We start from the raw sequence: 23,926 nt of genomic DNA on the forward strand, positions 1-23,926 counted from the left end.
AGCGTAGCTATGGCAACTGGTCAGGGATTTGGAAATCTGCCATGGATTTGAAACCTGCCGTGGATCCAAGTCCTGCATATAGGTAATCGAAAAGATATCTTTACTGTCCTTTCCAGACAGATAAGTATACAAAAATGTTTTTATTCATTATACAGTCACGTATTTACAACTTCCATTGTCACGATATGGCTGAAATACTGCCAGTGTAACTCTAAATTTAGACATTGAGTTTTATCATGAACGTTTCAAAGATATCTTGAACGCTGTCACATGCTTCACAAGGAGACCACGGCCTCGACTAAACACTCAAATTTCACTATATTTCACTGTAAAATGTTTCCAAAGGTACTGTGTATTCTGTTGCTGTGGGGATCGGCGTTCTCTGACACAACGATTACAATCTACCGCGAGTGGCTTTCCCAGGGCGGACGCGTCAATTTTGATGTTGAACGATGGAACAACGTTAATGGACTCACCAAAATCAACCTAATTCCAAATATGAAATCTATCCGAGCGGTGCCTGGACGGTGGGTAAACAGAGACTATAGGGACAGTCTCTTTCCAAATGTACGTATGAAGTAAGGCATCTTTCGTGTAAAACTGAAGCAGAAGTTTCACCTCCATTATTATAAAGTATAATTATTATAAGATAATGAAGGGAAATTAAAGGGGCACTGATGCGGACCAATTTCCGTGGACTGGTGTAAACTTTTGTTATTGTTTTTCTCCCGTGAGTACCCGGATGATATCCCACAATTCTTGACTGGTTCGTGACCTCAGCTGCGCAGTCCGTATGCGCAACTGAGGGTTTAATTATTGATAGATCAACTAAGGTGAAGCCATTTTTACTTCATTACAGATATATCATGAAAACAAATGAAACACTTTGAAGGTTAATCATCTGCCAGTGGTAGAAATAGTCAAAAACTATTAGGACGGAAAAATAACGAAGCCAATGTACGTCTCTATATTTTGTCTCATAACACTAATTAGTTTATTGTCATATTTGTATGATTTTGAAAATTAATAAAAGAACACAAGGGTCTGCTTATACTTATAGTAAATTTTTAACATGAGAGCAACATTTATACATTGTATAGATTGCCAGTGTGGATCCTATTTCACACACATTCGCGATCTAGTGTGTGTTTTCTGTCATATAGATTCTGTTGAATGCTACAACAAATAAATTAAAACAAAATACAAATAATGAATGTAAAACAGACTAATTTTATAGCAACAATGTCAGGCTACTACCTTGTTCAGGAATGTATCCATCAATATCCACATAAAAGAACGATATTCCATTCATCTGCAGCAAATAATCCTGCTCTGTGTCGTGTGTCTTACAATTTCTAATTTGCGAAAAAGTAACACATCGTTTCACGTCTTTCACATTGGTGAAAACCTGATAAACCTCTCATTGGTCACCCAAGATAGCACACCTGGCAACTAATTGTATGATGTCCGCCATTCTAAGTAATTTAGTTAACCAATAATGAGCAATCAATCAATCAAAGCAATGGTGGTTCATTCTTTGAATGGAGGATGTTGTTTTTACACTCGCACTTTACGACGAGGTCTAGCCAGTATAGATTAGTACATCCACACACACTGGCTATTGACAAATCCGCTAGAAGATAAATGTAATTAATCAATCAGTGCGTTATCAGTTAATCCGTGATGGATGCTTGTTTTTGTAACTCAGCTGATAAACCCTCTTGCATCACTTTCATGCACATATTACATAACATACACTACATTTGCCATTACAGACCTTAATCAATAATGTTGAGCATTTACTCCAGAAAGGAGAAATGCCAAATGGGAACCTTTCTTGAGTAACCTAAGTGGTCTTACTACTAATTATACCTGTTATGAATTCAACTAACTATCCAGAGAATGATGACAAATAACACGTGCAGGAGTTACAGCAAGGAAGATGTAATCTCTGTGTCGCATACAGCCTGAAAACACTTATGGGCCGAAACTGCTTTGAGGATACCAACGGAATTTCATTGCATAAGGAATGCATACAGGCATTTGCTGTGTACTTGGGTAAATAGGTGTAGTAAGTCTTTTTTTACGTGAGAAAATTTTCAGATTTCTCTACCAAAGGCAAAGTCATCGTTTTTTAATTTACGAATTCAAATAAGTCAACTGTGTGTTTTATTATCATAAATAATAAACCAGGGTAACTACCATAGCTACCGAAATTTACGTATGATATTTGCTATCACAGCTGAACCAACACTCAAAACTATCTAAATATAAAGCTTTGCAATCTTTCGGACGAAAACAAATGGCTTGCTACGTGCCTGTAGACATCATATTTTCACACAACATAATTAAATATCGAGGTTAAAAACACAGAAATTGGATCAAATTGGATCAGTCGCTATACCATCCAAGCATCCGAAAAATACTACCCTGCTGGGATATTTTATTACGAACTGACAAGGCATACCATGGATATCATTAAATAATGGCATATGATGGGCATCCGGCCTTCTGACTATTTAGGTGAAGAAATTCTGCTAATATGGACAAGAGCCCAGTCCCTCTGTCCGTCACGGTCGAGGGAATGGGCGCTGACCAATTTGCAGTTTGGTTTCGTAATTAGACCGTTGGCGAGAAACATTATTCGCTCCGCATCAGTTCCCCTTTAAGGGAAGTTGTCACAAGGGATTACATTTCTTTGGATATGTTTCATCTGTATGGATATATATTACTTTTTGGCACATGTATTGGGATTGGCCAGTGGTAAGCTTCTCATGATGGAATATCCCTTGCTTTGTAATAGTATATTTCCGATTGGTAGCAGGCAATTCGTGCGTGTCTATTTTCATTTTCTAACAGTGATGATCGCTGCCATGGGCGTAACTTCTGTTACGCAAAATAGGCATTTGCTTGTAACACTTTTGTCCATCTATAATGTTTTATTTAGATTTACCCCCAAACCATATTTTTGTAATTATTTCAACCCTGATAAGCCAAAAAGGCTTTTTCACATGGCCATTGAGTGTGTCACATACTCCAAACTGTCATCTTTCGCTTTGCTTCCTATTCAACGTGATATCGTTAGAGTCATGGACGAATTTCATGGTCAGGCTGACAGCGTTGTAATTTTGCCTTATTAGGCCGTTACTGTCTTGTGTAGTCACTATGTTAGCAATTTGAAATTTCAAGTGTTTCAGCATGTATTAAGTGACTTTCTCTTTGGAAACTTTGTATCTGTTTTGAGTTCAAAAATGACTCACACTTCAGTTTCATTTCAGCCTCTGCACATATTGATATTGTTTGGGAATTTCTGTTGAAATTTATCAGTATTCGTACAGTTTGACTGTAGGGATATATACTGAGATAAATCAGGATATACGATGTATATACGACTTAGTATGTGTAAGTTAAATAAAATTTAGGGGAAAATACCCAGGCCATATTAAATTATCTACAGAAATACCCTAAAGTATGTTGGTTTCTAAACATGAATCGTTTAAGATTATGCTAATTTGCTCTTGGAAAATATACTTCTCAAAATGAAGGGAAAAGTATTTCAGAGCATTTTCATTTCGGTCGGGTCGCTTCGAGACATGACTCTTGCTGTTTGCATACATTTTCTCTTACCTTAGTTACGCCCTTGGTTGTTTCTATCAATGTATCAATGAAATACCTGCTGGTTCAGGTTGAATCATGAGAAGTGAGTAAAAATATCCCAATAGAATTGCGGTTTGTGTTCAGTAGCATTGTTCTCAAAATTAGAGAATCTTCTAGCTATGCCACTTACCATCAATCAGATGCGATTCTTGACATGCACAGTATGTGCATTCGGTCTAAATGTTATGAGGCTATGAACTCTCAAAACGAGATTGCATTAGTATAGTTCCCTGGGGGTAGTGGGGCCAAGTAGTTAATGCGTTCGCTCGTCACACCCAAGATTCACGTCACCTCGATAATATCAACCGGGCCTGCAGCGTGATAAGCGGACACTTTAGCCATTACGCCTGACAGTCTTTTTGCCTCACGTATCGAACACATAAGACATGTGAAATATACATTAGGTTTTCTGCCAAATTTATTTTAATCCATGAGAATATTATTGTAAATTACACATACAGTTTACTTTTGAAATTAAGTTTGTCTCGACAATATTGTCCCGGGAACACTGCTGCCTAGTTTATCCTTGCATAGAAACCTTGACAAATGAGATCATTTAGTTTAAACCAATGGTTCGTGTGTTCCGAAAACGTAATGAGTCAGAATATCCCCTCAGTTATCAACCCGTGATAACTGTTAAAATTGATCTTCAGCGACCAATTGCTGTCGTAAGAGGTGACCGATGGGATCGGGTAGTAAGGATCGCTGACTTGGTTTACGCGTCACCGTATCCCAGCTTCGTAAATCATGACTTTGATAACTGGATTGTTTGGCCCAGACTCGATCCTTTGCCGAACGCCGCCATATGAAACAGATCCTAGCCTGATGTTATGTTGCGAATAACCCGCAACCTCACACTGTTTAGTTTCAAGATCACTAGTTTATCAAAGGTTTTAAATGATTCAGTTGATGGATCATTATTTGTGGATGATTTTATTTGTGGATGATTTTTCTTGTCGTGGTAAGCATATACATACTATTGAACAACTGCAGTTATGTTTAAACAAAATAAATAATTGGTGTCTTGAAAACGGTCTATTATATTTGCCACATCCAAAACTAATTGTATATATGTCGAAAATATAAGCCCCATAAGGACCCAGAACTATTTTTAAATTGCACACCGATCAAGGTTTTAAAGAAGGCCAAGTTCTTGGGTCTAATTTTTTTATTCACATTCAACATTCCTGCCACATATTAAATATCTCAAAACTAAATGCATGAAGGCGCTCGATTTCTTAAAGGTAGTCTCCAATTCAAAGTGGGGAGGGAATCAAACTACCCTCCTTCACTTATATAGATCAACGGCACGATCCAACCTTGATTATGGATCGATCGTATATGATGCAAAAGCAACTCTAAACTACTTGATTCTGTCTACCATCAAGGTCTAAGACTTTATCTTGGGTTTTTCAGAACTTCACTTGTTGAAAGTCTACGCTGAGGCCGATGAACCGCCTCTTACACAACGCCGTTTAAAATTATCTTTACAATACATTACCAAATTATACTCTAATGAATGTAACCTTGTCTATAACTGTGTTTTCAATACCCTATATAAGGATTTGTACAACACGAAACCTAATGTTCCGCCTCTAGGGCGCAAAATTAAACCATTTCTTTCTTCGACCGGCATTGAGCTTAAAAATATAGCTCCTTCCCGTCTTCTTTCTTCTCGTCCATGGCAGTTCGTTAGGCCACAAGTCGACCTAACATTAACTATATTTAAAAAATCAAACCAATGAATTACAATATAATCAAGAATATCATCGATTGAAAAATAAATATAGCAGTTATAAATCCTTATTTACAGATGGGTCCAAGGACGGTGGCGCAGTGGCTTGTACCACTGTCATTGGATCCAGAACAATATCTTGTAGAATACCGGATAGCAGTTCTATTTTCACAGCTGAAGCAAACGCCATATTAACGGCTCTTAAATATATTCAGAAACATCCTAAACAAAAACAATATATAATCTTTTCAGATTCTCTTTCTTGTTTCAGGCTATTAAAAACCTATCATGTAATAATCCTTTTATAATAGAAATTATTGAATTGTATAATGATCTTGCTACTGGTCATTGCGACATCGTTTGTTTTGTTTGTTGGTTACTCACTCAAGTAAGCATTTCTGGTAACACTGTGGTCAGTCTTACTGCCAATACAGCTCTCAACAAATCTGTGACACCACTTCTTATTCCATACTCAGATTATAGAGCCACCATTAGATCTTTTAAGAAGTGGGACACCCAAGTACACGACAATAAATTTCATGCAAAACAAACCTATATCGGTCACACCAACTTGGGTTGTCGGTCCAGATTTGAATAGGTCATCATCGACGACGCCGTATTGGTCACACCAGGGGGTTGAACAATTGTAAAATTATTGTCCTCCTGAGAGGGTACGCAGGTCCCAAAACATTCGATGTAAATTTATGTCCACCGAGGTTTAATTGTAGTATTCTTGTTATTTTAGTTTTGACTAGCATTTCGTATAAAATCGATGTAAAACCAACTAGGGTCCATGCAGTCCACGTGGTCCTTGGTATTGGGGTCTACCTTTAGTTGTTGGCAGTCTATAGCCCGTGTTTTATATTGTATTGCCTGCTTTAATTACGAAGAATGTTTTACTTTTCCATGCTAGTTTTATACCTATATCAGTGATACCCTAATATTTTATTGTCCATCGTGACAGGTTATATTCTTCAAAGTGTTTTCATTTTTCTCATATGAATTTATGAGGATTTGTACAAGAAATCGTCTCTTGTTCCGCCTCTAGGGCGCAGAATTAAACCATTTCTTTCTTCTGTCGGCATTGAGCTTAAAAATATAGCTCCTTCCCGTCTTCTTTCTTCTCGTCCATGGCAGTTGGTTAGGCCGCAAGTCGATCTAACATTAACTGCGTTTAAAAAAATAGATACTAATGAATTACATTATAAACAAGAATTTAATCAGTTGAAAAATAATTATACAAATTATAAATCCTTCTGTATAGCGGCTTGTACCACTGTCACTTGATCCAGAACAATATCTTCTAGATTACCGGATAGCAGTTCTATTTTCACAGTTGAAGCAAACGCCATATTAACGGCTCTTAATTATATTCAAAGACGTCCTAAACATTAACACTATATAACTGATTCAGACTCTCGTTCTTGTCTTCAGACTATTAAAAACCTATCATGTAAACATCCACCTTTAATAGAAATTATTGAATTGTATAATGATCTTGCTACTGGCCATTGCGACATAGTTTTTTGTTGGTTATCCAGCCACGTAGGCATTTCTGGGAATACAGTAACCGATCTTGCTGTCAAGACAAGGCAAGCACTCAACAAATCTGTGACACCACTTCTTATTTCATGCTCAGATTCTAAAGCTACCATAAGAACTTATATTCGTGGTCTGATTCAAAAGAAGTGGGACACTCAAGCTGGTATCAATAAACTGCATGAAATAAAACCTTATATTGATTACACCAACTTGGGTTGTCAGTCCAGATAGGAGGCGGTCATTATGCGACGTTGTCGTATTGGCCATACGCGGTGTACGCACGAATACTTGTCAAAAGGTGAGGGTCCTCCGCTCTGCATCCCTTGTGATGAAAGAATCAAGAGTCAAGCCTGTTTTGCTTGACTCTGTTGAATATTCCATCACAAGGGATAACTATTTTAACTATTTTTAACTATGAAGGATCTTTTTAGTTTCCATTTAATTATTGCATTTTTGAAAGCATTTGTTAAATGACTTGTAAATATGTATATTTTTATTGTTGATAGTCTAGAGTAGTAACTGAGATTGTTAGTGGCTGTACCCTCAAAGGCGGTCGAAGTATTGTAAAATTATTGTCCTCCCGAGAGGGTACGTATGTCCCAAAACATTCCGACGTTAATTCAGTTCTGCCAAACTTTTAAATGTAGGATGTTTGTTGGTTTTGATAATGTCTAAATGTCAGTATAATCGCCAGTGACCGAAATGCAAGAATGATGCAACTCCAGCTAAGGTCCGTGCAGGTATCAAAGGTACTGTAAGTCCTCATCTTGGTCCCTAGTGTCGTGATCTACCTTCAGTTGCTGGCAATCTATAGCCTATTTATATATTGTGTTATCCCCTATAGGTAAATATTTTAGAATTAATGACTAGTTTTAGTTGTATATCTGTGATATTCTAGCAATTTTACTGTCCTTTGCTGACAGGATTATATACTCAATCTTTCATTATTGTTACTCTATCTATTGTTTTAGTCACGGTGCGGCTGAAATATTGCCAAAGTGACTTTAAATTTTAACTCACTCACTGTAAGTCCTCATGGACACAAGTATGGTGATCTACTTTCGGTTCAGCTCATATTTGATAAACGAGTTAAACAGTTGTTACATGTTACTGTCATTCAGTGGTTATAAAAATCATTTACACCATACATTGTACCAAACGCGTCTACTTTGTCTAAGTGACTGCGTACCATATTACAATATTACAATACTACAATATTAATTGTGTACAATATTAATTTCTTTTATTCAGTGGCCCCAAAGCCCTAGTCGCCATGGTTATCCGGACCCCACCTATCTCCAGGACCAATCACTGCAGAGAAGGACATTTCTAACATATCTTCGACAACTGGAAAACTATGGTCATCAGATCGACAACATGATCTGGGAAATGAAAGGTTTGCCAGCAGAAGCGTTCACATTCGAAAGCTCTACTAAATGCAGAGTCAACTGTACAAGTGTGAATATAATATGAGCATGACATCTGTTCCAGCAGTATTACATATGTATGTACGATGTTGTTTGCAAACAAATTGAGTCTGAACCAGACAATCCAGTGACTGTCACCGTGCAATGCGATGATAACGTATGGTATAATTCAAAATAGGGATTTCCATCGTTTTGTAAACGAAATCGGTTTTGGAAATGTCTTCCACATGTCTACCTACGTTTTGAAAGCTTTACTTAACTTCTTTTAGTCTTGATTTATGTTTCGCGTGAAAAAAGACAGTGGATGTGAAACGAGCTGCTGTTGCTTGAATTCTTGAGGAGAGAACACTGATTAGTGGCCGTCATTTCAAATCTCCGAATATCACAGCCACACAACAGAGTTCAGCCACATTTGCAAGTGCCCTCAAATTACACTCTGTCCTGAATACATCATTGACGTCTTTTCCAGTCTTTGTTGTTCCTTTCCAGGTCTGTACTGGCCCAACTGGATAGATAAATCTCATCACCAAGGTATATTTCCAAACAATGTTGCTGCCGCATCCGAGTTTGTGTCACTGATGGTTCAGAGCTGCAAAGACTACACGGGAGGAAAACTTCCTGCTATTTTTGAAGTCATAAATGAACCTGATTGGGACGAAGACATCATTGACCCACAAACGAATATAAACTACCACAGGGCTGTCGCCGACAAACTGAAGTCTAGATTCGGAATGAAAGTTGCTGGACCAACATATACCAGTATGGCCTTACGGCAGTCAGATGAAAACAACTTCAGCTCCTGGAAGAGAACTGCTAAGTTTCTGGACATGTCTCTTGATCACTTGGACTTTTTCTCTTTCCATTCCTACAACCATCTGTATAATCTATCGAGCAACGCCTACTTTGGCATCAACGAAGCTCGTCTTTTTGCTTCTCTTGACATGGTGGAGAATTACTCTCACCTCAAGAAAGGCAAAAATGTTCAGTTGGTTAACACTGAATTCGGAGTAGGCCTACTTAACCTTGGCATTGGACCCAGTGTTGAAAATGGACGGACTCAGTTTCATACAATTTATCAAGCAAACGGTTTCATGTTTTCTTTCCTTAACCTGAGAGAGTTTATGGACAGAGCTACAATATATCTCCTCACAAATGAACAATACCCAGGCCATACATCCCTTCGAAATTCTTTATTTACCTCTGATGGTCATAGTCTTCAGGCCACCAAATTCTTCACGTTTTGGAAAAACTTTATTGACGCTCAAAAGTTTCTACGGCTTTCTGGTCAATACGATGGGCAAGAAAGAAGCGTTTCACCTCTTGCTCTTGCAAACCCCCACACGAAAGAGCTGGTAGTTCTTCTCCATAACTTTGGCAGTAAATCTGAGAATGTAAAACTGGACTTTTCAAACAACTGGCTCAACCCTTCTTCAGGTGAACAGACATGTATTGTATTCGAAAATGGTAAACCAGCTGTCCATTCCAATACGCACTTTGACAGGTCAAAGCTTCACGGCAGTGTCACTCTTCCTGGATTGTCAACTTGCTTTTACAAGTTCAAAACCAACTACAACTTTGCTGGACTACCCACAGACAACCAGAACACATACTATGGCAAGGACATGATCATCCCTATCAGCAACGGACATGCAAGGACAACCATCAGTGTACCGAGTTCTGGCTACCATGAGGCTTATCTTAGAGTGGGAATCAGCCGAGCCAAGAATGATAATGCACAACCCAAGGCAGTTATGTTCAATGGCCACAGGTTGTCTTCAAGCCACATGCTGTTTGATTCTATGAAGACTAAAGGTAAAACAAAATGGAACGTGTGGGAGTTCATGGTCCCTCACTCATGGCTCCACGCAACAAACACCGTGACCTTCACCTTTGATGGAAACGGTGGCCACGTAACGTCCGTTGCACTAGTTGCTGGAAAACTTCAATAAATAAATTCTCCTTGGGAATTAACTATAGCTTGGTTGTTTTGATTCAAATGTAGCAAGAAAGCGTCACTGTTGCTGGATGCCAGAGACACAATACAAGCTAATAAAACTTAACACTTTATGGAAAAGAACGTTTCTTCTATTTTACAGACCAATGTTTTGGTTTGAATTCTGACAAAATTGTCTGGCTAACAGCAATCACTGTCATAATGATAATGTATAGTAACCAACTCCCACTGTGAAATGTGCCTGGGTCAAGATTCAAACTGAAAGATTCAAGTTACTATTATCAGATGTGCATGTTTTATACAACCCATCAAGAGTTTAGGCTCACTTAAAATACTCACTAAATGTTAAGTGTCTACGAGTCCATGAGTTACATGTGTACTATGTATAATCAATAAACCTCTCCATCTCTCCATCCGTGGGATATGAATGTTGGGTTTTATAGTTCATTGTTTGACACTACATTTAAATGGCACCGTTCTACACATTTTCACGCCGTTTCTTATGTGAACGTGAATATCACATGCTTCACCTGTTTGGGGCATTTCATAAGCTCAGATAATGACATACTTGACTTCGTGTTTTCCTGTTGTAAATAATAAGTTATAGGAATCAAATAGGATTAGGACGAAAACATGCAGCAGGTTGTCAGTGCAGCAAAGTTCCCTGTTTCTACCTTTAAAGAGGGGGTGGGGTGGGGGTGTTGAGGGGTAGCCTATGCTTTGTTTTTTGTTTGTTTTGTTTTGTTTTTGTTTTTTTTTGGGGGGATGTTATTTTTTGTTTTGGTTTTTACGTTACGGTGCATTGATTGAACCCTAACATGGATACACAACTAGGAACATTGATTCCAATGGTGGACTGTACTCTGTCACGCAATACAGATATATTACGGTATGGTACATTAAGCATATTCCTTCAAAACATTTACATTGTGAGTAGATTTCTGCTTATAATCGTGTCTTCATCAGGCAATTCACTAACATTGCCATTTAGCTGCAATACTGCTCAGTGTGACACAAACAAAACGCAATGCTACTGCGAATTGACATGAATTGATAGTTTGTTATAAAAAGAAACATTTACGTTTACCATTTATGATGTTTTAGAACATGAACATCTGCTGATTGCACACACACGCACGTTGTATCCAACCACACTGCAACGTTGTAGCAGCAAATATGGGCGTCTCCAGAATTACTTTCTTACAACATAACATCCAAACGATGTAACAACCAAACTGGACGTTTACAGATTTACGCCGTGACAATGTTACATCCCAACGTCTTAGCCACATATCAGGAAGTCTACAGATTCCGTTCATTGAGCGTAGGTACTTGCAAGGCAATGTTATGGCAGAATGAACACTATGCACCTCACTCAGAGGCACTCACAAATTACAAACAAAACAGTATTAACATGGACGCTCTTTAATTCGGGAACATATATGTGAAGTTATTTACACATTTACACATTTTCACGTCTATTCTTCTTTACACATTTTCTTTTAATTTACATAGGTTTTCAATCTTCATGCTGGGCGGAAGAGGTGATTCACGTCCAAGGATAGTAAACATAGCTTTGAATGGCTATTATGTTAAGGTCGGAGTCATGGGTGGGCAAATGTCTTATTTATTGATGGAGAACTATCTAAGCTGGCTCGACTTACCGCTGAGTCAAGAACAACAAGGTCAAGATGACCTACCCAAGGCTGAATCATGCATGTGCTACTACACTTACATATAGCAGTAAACGATCTATTTAGTGGAGTTTCTTTTTTCTAATTATGAGCTTCTTGAAAGACGTATCTCTCGTTCTAAAGTGTTGGTTGACAGAGTGATACATTCTATAATATTCTAGATTGAGTGAGTGAGTGAGTTGGGTTTTCAGCAATATTCCAGCTATGTGGCGGCGGGCTGTAATTACTCTTGTCTTGACCCGGAGCTTCACGGGTTTACTATTCTATTTATTAATTCTACACACTAAGGCTAGTATTGAGATCGGTTCAAAGTATGTTTATCCACAATTGCTTTCATAGTAGGTCTTCCTTCTGTTACAGCTTAGCGAAATATTGCAATAATCGCCAACAGCATCAGGGCTCATTTGTGTCTAGCAGGGCGTCATGGAGGTAGGGTGTGATGTGGTGTGGTGATCTGTCTCCTGCCCGTGTGGCCATTTACTGTTGTATGTAATAACATAATGTACTTGAGTTTTTTAGCACGAATGAGTGGGTGAGCTAACCTTTAAGGGAATCTTGTGAGTGAGTGAGTTCATATTTAACGTCACATCGGCAGTGTTTCAGCCATATCGTGACGAGAACATTTAACACTGAAACGAAATATATGTCTACTATAAAAACCTGTCGACGAAGGGCAGTAAAAGAATTAGAATATCACAATTATCATTAAAACTAGCGTGGGGCTTTAGAATTAATATCGCTCTCTGGACAAAACAATATAAAAACAGGCTATAGATCTCCAACAACCGAAGGTAGATCACCATACTAGGGACCACGGGGAAGGGAATCTTGTGACGGGGAAAGTTTTACATACGCGATAAAAGCAAGTTGTTATATATTAGCCCTGGAAAGATTGTAAAGTATCTAGAGTATGACAGATGGTATCAAAAACTAGCTGGTAAATGTAAAAGATATTTTATTTACGAACACAATACAATATGAAAATGGGTTATAGGTCACCAACAACTGGAGGTAGATCACCATACGAGAGGCTATGGTACCTGCATGGACCACAGTTGGACCATCCTTTCCGTCGCTGGCGACTGTAAGAATGTCATGATGACATGCTATTTTACGTCGAAATCTGTCATACACCTGTTGCTATTAATATCCAGTAAAGTCAGGTGTTGATAGCCGATTTTGTATATTATTTTTGTAATGTATAAATGGTTCTCGTCACGAAACGGCTTAAATATTAACTCACTACCATTTGAAAAAAAGTCAAAATGACGTTTTGTATTAACAAATTCAAAAAACCAAAAGGACACAACTGAATTGGTTTTGGGTTTTGAAAATATTTTCATATTCTAAACACAGTTAATAGATATGATCAAACAGAATGGCAGTTTCACGTAAATAGAGCGCATATCTGTACCCCGACCTTGAACATATTAAAGTACAACCCACACAATGACACCTATGTACACTCTTTATGGGAACAAAATGGCATAGATTTAGTGATAACTGCCACGTGCTATTTTCACATGGAGATTAGAAACCTACAAAAGACCTTGCTGCAAAATCCGATATGTCATTACATAATTGCAGAATGATTCTCCAGGTTCTGTGCACCTCATTGCTCTTGGGAGCAGTGTTCTCGGACACAACCGTCACTATCTACAACGAGTTCCTCTCCCAGGGTGGACGTGTCAATTATGAAGTTGAACGGTGGAACAACGTTAATGGACTCAGCCAAATCAGCCTTATTCCAAATATGAAATCTATCGGAGCGGTTCCTGGGCGTTGGGTGAACAGAGACCGGAGAGAAGATCTCTTTAAAAATGTACGTATCGCATGAAGACCTATTACATTACAAAACGTTTTATGAGTTTGGTTTCACGCCGATTACAATAATCCAGCAATATCACCGCGGTGGGACACCAGAAATGGGCCTTCTAAACGTAGTATTCTTGTTGTTTTAATTTTGGCCAACATGTCCTACAATCGCCAGCAGCTGAAGGGATGATGTAAAGCCAACTGGGGCCCATGTAGGAAGCAAAGGAACTGTAAGTCTCCATGGTCCCTGGTATGGTGATCTACTTTCAGTTCCTGGCGATCTATAGCCTGTTTTTATATTGTATTGTCTAAATAGTGATTTTTGTTTTAACTTCCCACACTAGTTTTAAGTCAAATTGTGATATTATAGTTGTTTTATAAGACACATATATTCCATTTCAGTGTTCTCGTCACGATACGGCTGCAATATTGCCAATTTGACGTTAAAGATTAACTCACTCACTCACTCACCTATGTGAGGAATCGAACCCGGATCCAAGCTCCACAAACTCAGACTCTGGATCGCAGCACAGATTTGCTTTGTACAATGACAATCTGGTGTGAATACTAAATAGCTACATGTACATTGTTGTGATGTACCTTCTGAATTCAGACAACGTGCAGCCGTTTACAGCTTGAAGTCTGTTTCATAATGCCTCGTCCTGTATAGGTAAAATGTTTTAAAACTAATTACCAGGTTTAAGTATACATTTGTGATAAACTAGCTTTTTTTACCGTCCTCCACTGACAGGTGTTTGTAATTTACTTGTAATTATTATGAATGTATATCTTGACATAGTCACAAGATCGATAAAATACCAGGGTCTTATAATAGCATGATATGACTGAATAGTGTAGAACCCATGTCCACATTGTGTAGTACGCATTGCTACCAATCTTGCAAAATGCTCTCAAATAAAAACACACCTCCATTGTTCTATCGCCTGACAACTTGACTTGACACAACATGATGCATGGTTAGTAACGGAAGTTGTGAAAGAATACCCCCAGTTCTTTGTTATTGGTCACCAAATTCGAAAATACCAAACATATCGCGTTAAAATTGATCTTCGGTCAGTCTCTCTGAATTGATAGACAGATGTCATGGTATCCCAGTTGCGTAGATCGATGTCCATGCTGGTGATCACAGGGTTGTCTGCTACAGACTTCACATCGGCAATTTTTCAGCCATATCGTCACGTAAGCAAGTTTGACCCGTGAAGGCCCGGGTCAGATAGTAACCCATGCTTGTCGTAAAAGACGACTAAAGGCATCTGGTGGTCAGGCTTGCTGACTTTGTTGACACATATCATCGGTTCCCAACTGCGCAGGGGGATGCTCATGCGCTTGATCAGTGAACTGTCTGAGGGCAATACAGTATAGAAGTGATCCAGCTGGGGTCTGCATTCAGACGTGTGGTGTATTTTGACTAATGTCTGGAAGGTACACCCTTAACTTCATACCCAGGGTATTTTCCACGACCTTCTGACCCAAGGATTTGTTACAGTAGTGTTTCTTTTCTGCTCTTTGTCTCGGGTATTTGATGGTTCGAATCTAAAATTACATTTGAAGTTACAGAGTACAACCTCGTCAACCTTCCCACTAAATGTTTGACACAAGGAGAATCTTATAGAGTCTTTGTCACTGGTAGGAGGCGGGATGGGAGTAGGAAGGTGAACCCATGCCTTGCATCCACGATTGCCTCTCCTGTTACCAAGGAATGAGTGAGTGAGTTAATATTTATCGTCACATTGGCTATATTTCAGCCATACGGTGACGGTGACGGGAACAATCAATTCTCATAAAAGTATACATTATGTACATATACAAATATGTTGATGATGAACAGTGAATGTACTAGAATATCACAGAGAAGGAAAACACTAGCAGATAATTTCAAAATCACCAGCAGCCTACTAGGGACCATGGGGACTAACATTACTTTAGCTACATACATTCATCCTAGTTGGATTTACATTATAACTTCCGTTATTAGTGATTGATTAAGTTACTAAAGGTCAACAAGTGTGCGTTTCATTTGAGACGACCCCAAAGTCTTCACAGTTAATGCTAATCAATTCATGTTGTACTATTATTTTCAGTGGCCCCAAAACCCAAGTCGGCATGGTTATCCAGACCCCAAGTATCTCCAGGAGCCAGCTCTCCAAAGAAGAACATTCCTAACATATAAGAGACAGATTGACGGCTATGGAAAAGACATCGACAACATGATCTGGGAAATAGAAGGTTTTACGGCGCTTATGAAAACAGCATTTGAATTGTTTAGGGTGACTGCAAGCAAAACAGATGGAGGATAGCTATTTATGAGTGTCAAGTTGAACTGAGAACACAAGGCATGAATTACTGTGCCATTGGTTAGAAAAGGGATTCCCATTTAGACCCTAAGATATGAATCTTAAGAATGACGCTGACCTTTCATTTAATCAGTTGGTTGCTTTGTTGCTTAACGCCACATTTGCTATATAATGACGGCCTGTAAGTAATAAAGTCTAGACCAGATAATACAGTGATAGGCATCATGAGTATCGATCCACGCAACTGGGATACGCATGGCTATGGGTTACCGAAGATCAGTTCTAGCCCAGATCTTCAAGGGTCTCATTTGTTGTAACTGTCTACAACGTAACCTGTCCACATACAGTCTTTCTGGGATGAGGATCTGTAAACTGCAATGAATATCTTTCTTTCTCACTCCGCATCTTGTTGTTTACAGGTATGTTCTGGCCCAGCTGGATGAATATGTCTCAACACCAAGGTAGGTTTCCAAATGACATGGACGCTGCATCAGAGATGGTGTCACTGATGGTCCAAAGCTGCAAAGACTACACGGGAGGAAAACTTCCTGCTATTTTTGAAGTCATAAATGAACCTGATTGGGACGAAAAGTATGTTAATCCACAAACGAACGTAAACTTCCACAAGGCAGTAGCGGATAAGCTGAAATCAAGATTTGGAATGAAAGTCGCTGGACCATCATATACCAGTATGGCCTTACGACAATCAACTGAAAACAACTTCAGCTCCTGGAAGAGAACTGCTAAGTTTCTGGACATGTCTCTGGATCACCTGGACTATTTCTCTTTCCATTCCTACAACCATCTGCATGACATATCAGGTCACAGTTACGCTGGCATCAATGAAGCCCGTCTGTTTGCTTCTCTTGACATGGTGGAGAATTATTCTCATATCAAAAAAGGTAAAAAAGTTGAGTTAGTAAACACTGAATTTGGATTAGGTTTAAACAGCTTGCAAATGGGGCCCAATTTTGAGAATGCAATGACAGACTTTCAGACTATTTATCAATCAAACGGTTTCATGTTTTCTTTCCTTAATCTGAGAGAGTTCATGGACAGAGCCACCGCGTTTCTCCTTTCAAATGAACAATACCCAGGCCATACGTCCCTACGGAATTCCTTATTTACAAAAGACGGTCATCCTCTTACCGTGTCGCAGTTCTACGTATTTTGGAAAAACTTTATTGACGCTCAAAAGTTTCTCCGAGTTTCTAGTCTGTACAATGGGCAAGAGAAAACACTGTCACCACTTGCCCTTGCAAATCCTAACACCAAAGAGATGGTAGTTCTTCTCCACAACTTTGGCAGTAAATCTGAGAATGTGAAACTGGACTTTCCTAATAACTGGCTCAATCCGTCTTCGGGTGAACAAACATGTATTGTGTTCGAGAATGGTAAAACAGCTGTCCATTCCAATACGCATTTTGACAGGTCAAAGCAACATGGTAGTGTCAGTCTTCCTGCAACCTCAACCTGCTTCTACAAATTCAAAACTAACTTTAACTTTGGTGGACTACACACAGATAATCAGAACACATACTATGGCAAAAATATGATCATCCCCATTAGCAACGGACATGCGCAGACGACCATCAGTGTACCGAGCTCTGGCTACCATGAGGCTCGTCTTAGAGTTGGAATTAACCGAGCCAAGAATGCCGATGCGAAACCTAAGGCAGTTACGTTCAATGGAAATGCGTTGTCTTCAAGCTACATGTTGTTTGATTCTATGAAGATTGAAGGGAAAACAAAATGGAATGTGTGGGAATTCGTTGTCCCTCAGTCACAAATCCATGCGACCAACACCATCAGCATGACCTTTGATGGGAACGGTGGCCAGGTAACATCCGTTGCTCTCATTGCTGGAAAACTTCGGTAAATAAAGTATATTACTTCAGACTTGTTTGGTTTCATTCAAAATCGGTTTCTTCAAATAACAATTTCTTTGCTTTCAGCTTATGAATTTCTGGAAAGACAACAATGCACCTTGATTTTTCCCTAAGCATACGGCATACCTCATCTCCTCAGATTGTAGATGGGGAAGGCCTAATGCTTGAAGCGTCCGGGTTCGATTCCCCATATGGGTAACATGTACGAAGTCAATTTCTGGTGTTCCCTGTCGTGATAATACTGAAATATTACTAATAACGGCGTGGACTTATGATAAGTGTATGCATGTTTTAGGAATACATGTATTCACAGTTGATTTGTCAAATCGACATGCTACCTGTAAATTAGTATCTTGATCCTTCTGTTTCCCGTCTTCGCTCGGTAGAACGAGGTTGATTTCTCCACATGCACAAATAACCGTTTAGCCCCTGCATCAATGTCCACGGTAATATTCACGGATGAACGCACTTCCATATTGGTGTTTCCTTCAATCCATCTCGGGTAGAGTTTATGTCGAGAAATACAGGTGTCGTCCACACATGGAACATGAAAACAAACATGGTCACTGTGCTTGGTTTTTAGGGTCTATTTATGATAGCTGGCTTTTGTTTGTTTGTTTCTTTGTTAATTTGACCTCTGCGTGATGATTGATAGCTTTCGGTAAAGGGAGATACCTCATGTTGAGTGAGTGAATATTTAACGTCGACAATATTTCAGCCATATCTTGACGAGAACAATCAATGTTTATCAATAGGAACAAAAAAGAAAAATAGAACGTAAACATTTTCATCGAAGGACAGTAAAAAGAGTGTTACATGGTATACCTCTTGTGTAACCACCTGAGAGTTATCTCCCTCACTCTACTCGTATGACGTCGCCAGTTGGTGTGCAATGTATGTCCGCCATTAAAGCGAAGTCGAATCAACCGTCTTGTCAGTGATGTGTGACAATTATTAACACTGCATGTATTGTAGTAGTTGTCTGCAGGACAGGTAACATGGTCACTGCGTGCCCTGAACTCACTCTCTGTCTCACGTAACACCATCAAGGCCTAAGACTTTGTCTTGGGTCGTTCAGAACTTCACCTATTGACAGTCTCTACGTTGAGCCTGATGAACCATCTCTTACTCAACTGTCTTTACAATACATTACTAAATTATATTCTAATGAATGTAATCCTACATATAATTGTGTGTTTAATCCACTTTATGAAAATTTATAGGACCAGAGGTCTTCTCTTGTTCCACCTCTAGGGCATAGAATTAAACCCTTTCTTTCTTCGGCCGGCATTGAGCTGCAAAACATAGCTCCCTCCCGTCTTCTTTCTTCTCCTTAGCAGTTGGTTAGGCCACATGTTGACCTAACATTAACTTCATTTAAAAAATCAGAAACTAATGAATTACAATATAAACAAGAATATAAACGATTAAAAACTAAATATAGCAATCACAAAGCCTTATTTACAGATGGTTCCAAGCACGATGGTGCAGTAGCTTGTGCCACTGTCATTGGATCCAGAACAATATCTTCTACAATTCCAGGTAACAGCTCTATTTTTACAGCAGAAGCTAACGCCAAACTAACAGTTCTTAAATATATTAAAAGACACCCTAAACAGAAACAGTATATAATCTATTCCGACTCTCTTTCTTGTCTTCAGGCTATTAAAAATGTTTCTTGTAAATATCCACTTTTAATTGAAATTATTGAGTTGTATAATAATCTTGCTACTGACCAATACGACATCGTCTTCTGTTGGTTACCCAGCCACGTAGGCATTTCTGGTACTTCTTATTCCTTACACTGATTACAAAGCTAGCATTAGAACTTACATCCGTGATCTGATGCAGAAGAAGTGGGGCACCTAAGTAGGTATAAATAAATTGTATGAAATAAAACCGTATATTGGTTACACCTACTTTGGCTGTCAGTCCAAATTTGAAGAGGTTATTTTAAGACGATGCCGTATTGGCCACACTAGATATACTCATGTATATTTGTTAGAAGGTGAGGATCCTCCGTTTTTTATCCCTTGTGATGAGAGAATCACGGTCAAGCATATCCTGCTTGACTGTATTGAATTCTCCATCACAAGGGATAAATATTTCAATGTCAAAACTGTCAAGGATCTTTGTAACACTGTTAATTCTCATTTAATCATTGGTTTGTGAAAGTAAATTGATTTCTTGATTGAATTATGAGTAGTATGTGCTGTAAATAGATGTATTTTAATGATTGGCAGTTTATATTAGTAACTTGAATTGTTAGTGACTGTACCCTCATAGCGGGTAAAAGTATTGTAAAATTATTGTCCTCCTGAGAGGGTACGTAAGTCAAAAAAAAACATTCACAGTAAATTTAAATCTACCAGGTTTTTAATCGTAGTATTCTTGTTGTTTTAATTTTGGTTAGCATTTTGTACACTCGCCAGCAGCTGAAGGGATGATGTAAGTCCAGCTAGGGTCCATGTAGGTAGCAATGGTTCTGTAAGTCCCCATGGTACCTAGTATAGTGATCTACCTTCTGTTGTTGGCGATCTATAGCCTGTTTTTATATTGTATTGTCTAAATATTATATTAGTTTTAACTTTTCATGCTAGTTGTAATTGAAGTTGTGATATTCTAGTTGTTTTACTGTCCTTCGTTGACAGATATTTACAATATGCATATATTTCATTTAATTGTTCATTTAAGTGTTCTCGTCACGATATGGCTGAGCTATTGCTGATGTGACGTTAAATATTAACTCACTCACTCTGTCTCACGTAAACTGTGTATCAGTTGAATGTTAACGTTGTACGAGTCCGTTTACGTGTTCACACATCGTACACCCGCTACTATCAGGCAGTCAAAAGGTCATCATCCCTGATCATTATCTCACAATACAGCTGTATGTTATCAGTGTGTAGGAAACAGTTATTGCTGAACTGGAACGAAATGCATGTCCCTCACTGTATGTTGTATCAAGGCCTATTCACACGTCAGTATTAAAGGGAATATAGCAGGAAATTGGAAGATTTCTAAACAGAAATTGACCAAATACTCTCTCCTCATCAACATTCCACAACATGAGAGAGAACTACTCCTTCTTAGCCGTGGTGATGAAGCACCAATATATAACGGTTTTCACTTGCACATAAATTACAATCATCAACACCTGATCTGAAATACATCTGCTCATTTTTAGCATCAAAGCTATTCATCCCAACTTTGTGAAAGGAATATAAAGTACACCATGCTCCACATCAGGAAATTAGCATCGAAGGTATACAGCCATGGCAAATCTGTCCAATTGGCACCTCACAATCTTACACTTTATACATAACTATTGTATTGAACAATACGGTTGCAGGGTTAGCACACAAAAGTCTGAACAATATTCCAGGGATTATTCTTAAATTTCCAGGTATGAAATCATATCAATGATATAATTATGCACTTTAATTTATGCCGTACCGACATTGCTGGTACAGTCAAGTTTTCACTCGTACATAGTTTTGTGGGGGATCAAACCAAGAAGTGAAAAAAAGAATACCATGGTTTGCTCTCGGCATACGTTTTCAACCGTAACGTTTGGCCAATGCAGGCACCCGTGGCGAGCCACCTTCTCGTGGTGGGTGCTGGATAACGCCAAGAGCCCGCCAACACCCCCGTAGTGGATCCGGGGGCATATTTGGTCCACCAACCTGTTTGCCGTGGGTTGCAGCCCGTGTCGGTGGAGGAGGGGATCCTGGTGGTTGAGGGCAATAGGAACCTGCAACCGTGTTCCTGTTGCTCAACACACCACTTTGGCCCTGACTTCACCAAGACGGGAGGTAGAATTGGCCCGATTCTATCAATCGGCTGGTCATGCCCTGTACATGGACAACGTTTATTTGGAATCATCACAGCATGGAAATGTTGATCACAGATTTTGACAACTTTATTAAATTGAACTTATATTTTGCCTAGAGTCTTGTGCCAGAAGGCGGTCGCTCATGGGCCAATCTGGTGATATAGACCTCTGAATTCTAAGTTTCTTAGGAAGATTGTCATGGGCCAGACCAGCCTGATATTTCTTCTTTTGGATTTCTTAGCTATTTATGTCTGTATTTCTGGAGTATAGCATCTCTGTAGCTCTGTTCTTGCAGTTTTGTTTCCACTGCAGGATCGTCTTTGTTGACACTCGATGGCGGGTGGAGATCAGGGTTGCTGAACATCCTTATAGTGCCATGGCTAAACACATTCCCCCTGGTTCAAAAACGAATAAACGGAGACATCTTTCAACATCTTCTGATGATGAAGTCTCTTCAGCAGTAGTGGATTCTTGGCCAAGATTCCAGGTCATTGAAACAGCAGATGGAGGTCCATTGAAATTAAATCCCTTTGCTATATACAGTCAAACCCCGTTGTGTCGAACTCGTCGGGTCCAAGGGAAAAGTTCGACTTATCCGAGTGTTCGACACATCCGTCAGCATTGAAAAGACCAAATGCGGAGGCATATGCGGAGAGGTAGCCAACGTTACACGCCTTCAAAGGCATATGCGGAGAGGTAGCCAACGTTACACGCCTTCGTTCTGGCTCACTTCTTGTTGAATGTGCCCGGAGGCAGCAATCTGTAAACTTGCTAGGATTACAAAATTTCGTTGATGCACGGGTTGTTGTCTCTGTGCACAGGACATGGAACTCTTGCAGAGGTATTGTTCGTGACCGATCTCGTTGTCTGGCGTACATGACAGAAGAAGAAATTGTTGATGCATTAAAACACCAAGGAGTAACTGTTGTTAAACGGTTTACCAGGAAGCAGAATGCAGATATCATTAAAACTAATACTGACATGTTTACGTTTGGACTGTGTTCTCTACCAAAAGCCATTAAAGCTGGCTACTTTAACATCCCAGTTGATGTATACATCCCAAATCCGCTGCGATGTTTTAAGTGCCAAAAATGTGGACACGGTGCCAAGTCATGCACTCGTAAAACAGTATGCACCCGTTGCAGTGGGTCTCATGACAACACTGACTGCACAAGAGACATCCGATGTGCTAATTGTAACGGTGAGCACGTGGCATCGTCTAAAACAGGATTCTTAAAGTCAAAATCACTAACAACCTCTCCTACCAAGACGCCAAAAAGTTGATACCCGCAGTGTCTCAAATTACTCCACTCCGAACATATTCAGCCACTGTGTATTCCCTCGTTCATCCTCCTGTAACCAAAGTTTCAACTTCATGCCAGACATATCTTGGGTAAACGACAAACAAATTACAGTTAATGAATTCACTCAGTCCTCTCAAAATCAGCAAATTTCGTCGACATCTGCCTCACAGACTGAAGAACCAGAGACACAATCTAATCCAGGAAAGGTTAGTCAGTTGTCAAATAAAGAAAAGAAACAGCTGCGAAGGGCAAAGGCTCTTCAACATTTAGAGGTACCATCAACATCAGCAACATCAGTGACGGTTCATAATCCGTTTGGACCTCTTGATATGGAGGTCACTCCTTCGCAACCAGAACGCGGGAGTAGACGTTCCTCGCGTTCAAGATCCCCGGTTCAACCGCCATGAACAGCACTATTAATTTAATTCAATGGAATTGTAGAGGCCTTCGGAATAATTTTAATGATCTACAATTATTAGCTCAAGATTTTAATCCATCGGTTTTTAGTTTACAAGAGACACACTTGAAAAGTACTAACTTTGAATTGCGTCGGTACAATTCATTCCATTCCTTCTCACCTCCAGGTGATAGAGCCACCGGTGGCGCTTTTATTATCGTGAGGCAGGATGTTATCCACAGCCCGGTTCCTCTCAAAAGCAATCTGCAAGCTATTGCTGTCCGTCTCACTTTACAGATCACCTTTACGCTTTGCTCTTTGTATATTTCTCCTTCTACAGCTCTTCGACAGTCCGATCTTCA

General features: G+C 39.3%; 2 protein-coding genes across 2 annotated transcripts; both read left to right on the plus strand.

Moving 5' to 3' along the window:
* The first annotated feature begins 253 nt into the window (after window positions 1-253).
* On the plus strand, window positions 254-10,337 carry LOC137278218 (beta-porphyranase A-like). The gene is made up of 3 exons (XM_067810437.1): window positions 254-567; window positions 8,186-8,330; window positions 8,851-10,337. The coding sequence occupies exons 1-3, from the start codon at window positions 271-273 to the stop codon at window positions 10,308-10,310; spliced, it is 1,902 nt and encodes a 633-aa protein (XP_067666538.1). The 5' UTR covers window positions 254-270; the 3' UTR covers window positions 10,311-10,337.
* A 3,188-nt stretch (window positions 10,338-13,525) lies between these two features.
* On the plus strand, window positions 13,526-18,036 carry LOC137290234 (beta-porphyranase A-like). Its single transcript, XM_067820991.1, has 3 exons — window positions 13,526-13,831; window positions 15,927-16,071; window positions 16,559-18,036. Exons 1-3 carry the CDS (start codon window positions 13,577-13,579, stop codon window positions 18,016-18,018), a joined length of 1,860 nt encoding a protein of 619 aa, XP_067677092.1. The 5' UTR covers window positions 13,526-13,576; the 3' UTR covers window positions 18,019-18,036.
* Window positions 18,037-23,926: the final 5,890 nt, after the last annotated feature.

The sequence above is a fragment of the Haliotis asinina genome, chromosome 1 (genome assembly GCF_037392515.1).
Source record: "Haliotis asinina isolate JCU_RB_2024 chromosome 1, JCU_Hal_asi_v2, whole genome shotgun sequence".
Lineage (NCBI taxonomy): Eukaryota > Metazoa > Mollusca > Gastropoda > Lepetellida > Haliotidae > Haliotis > Haliotis asinina.

Coding starts and splice junctions, on each gene's coding strand:
- LOC137278218 (XM_067810437.1), top strand. CDS start 271: ATGCTTCACAAGGAGACCACGGCCTCGACTAAACACTCAAATTTCACT. Junction 568..8,185: donor GGGACAGTCTCTTTCCAAAT/GTACGTATGAAG, acceptor TCTTTTATTCAG/TGGCCCCAAAGCCCTAGTCG. Junction 8,331..8,850: donor CATGATCTGGGAAATGAAAG/GTTTGCCAGCAG, acceptor GTTCCTTTCCAG/GTCTGTACTGGCCCAACTGG.
- LOC137290234 (XM_067820991.1), top strand. CDS start 13,577: ATGTCATTACATAATTGCAGAATGATTCTCCAGGTTCTGTGCACCTCA. Junction 13,832..15,926: donor GAGAAGATCTCTTTAAAAAT/GTACGTATCGCA, acceptor TATTATTTTCAG/TGGCCCCAAAACCCAAGTCG. Junction 16,072..16,558: donor CATGATCTGGGAAATAGAAG/GTTTTACGGCGC, acceptor TGTTGTTTACAG/GTATGTTCTGGCCCAGCTGG.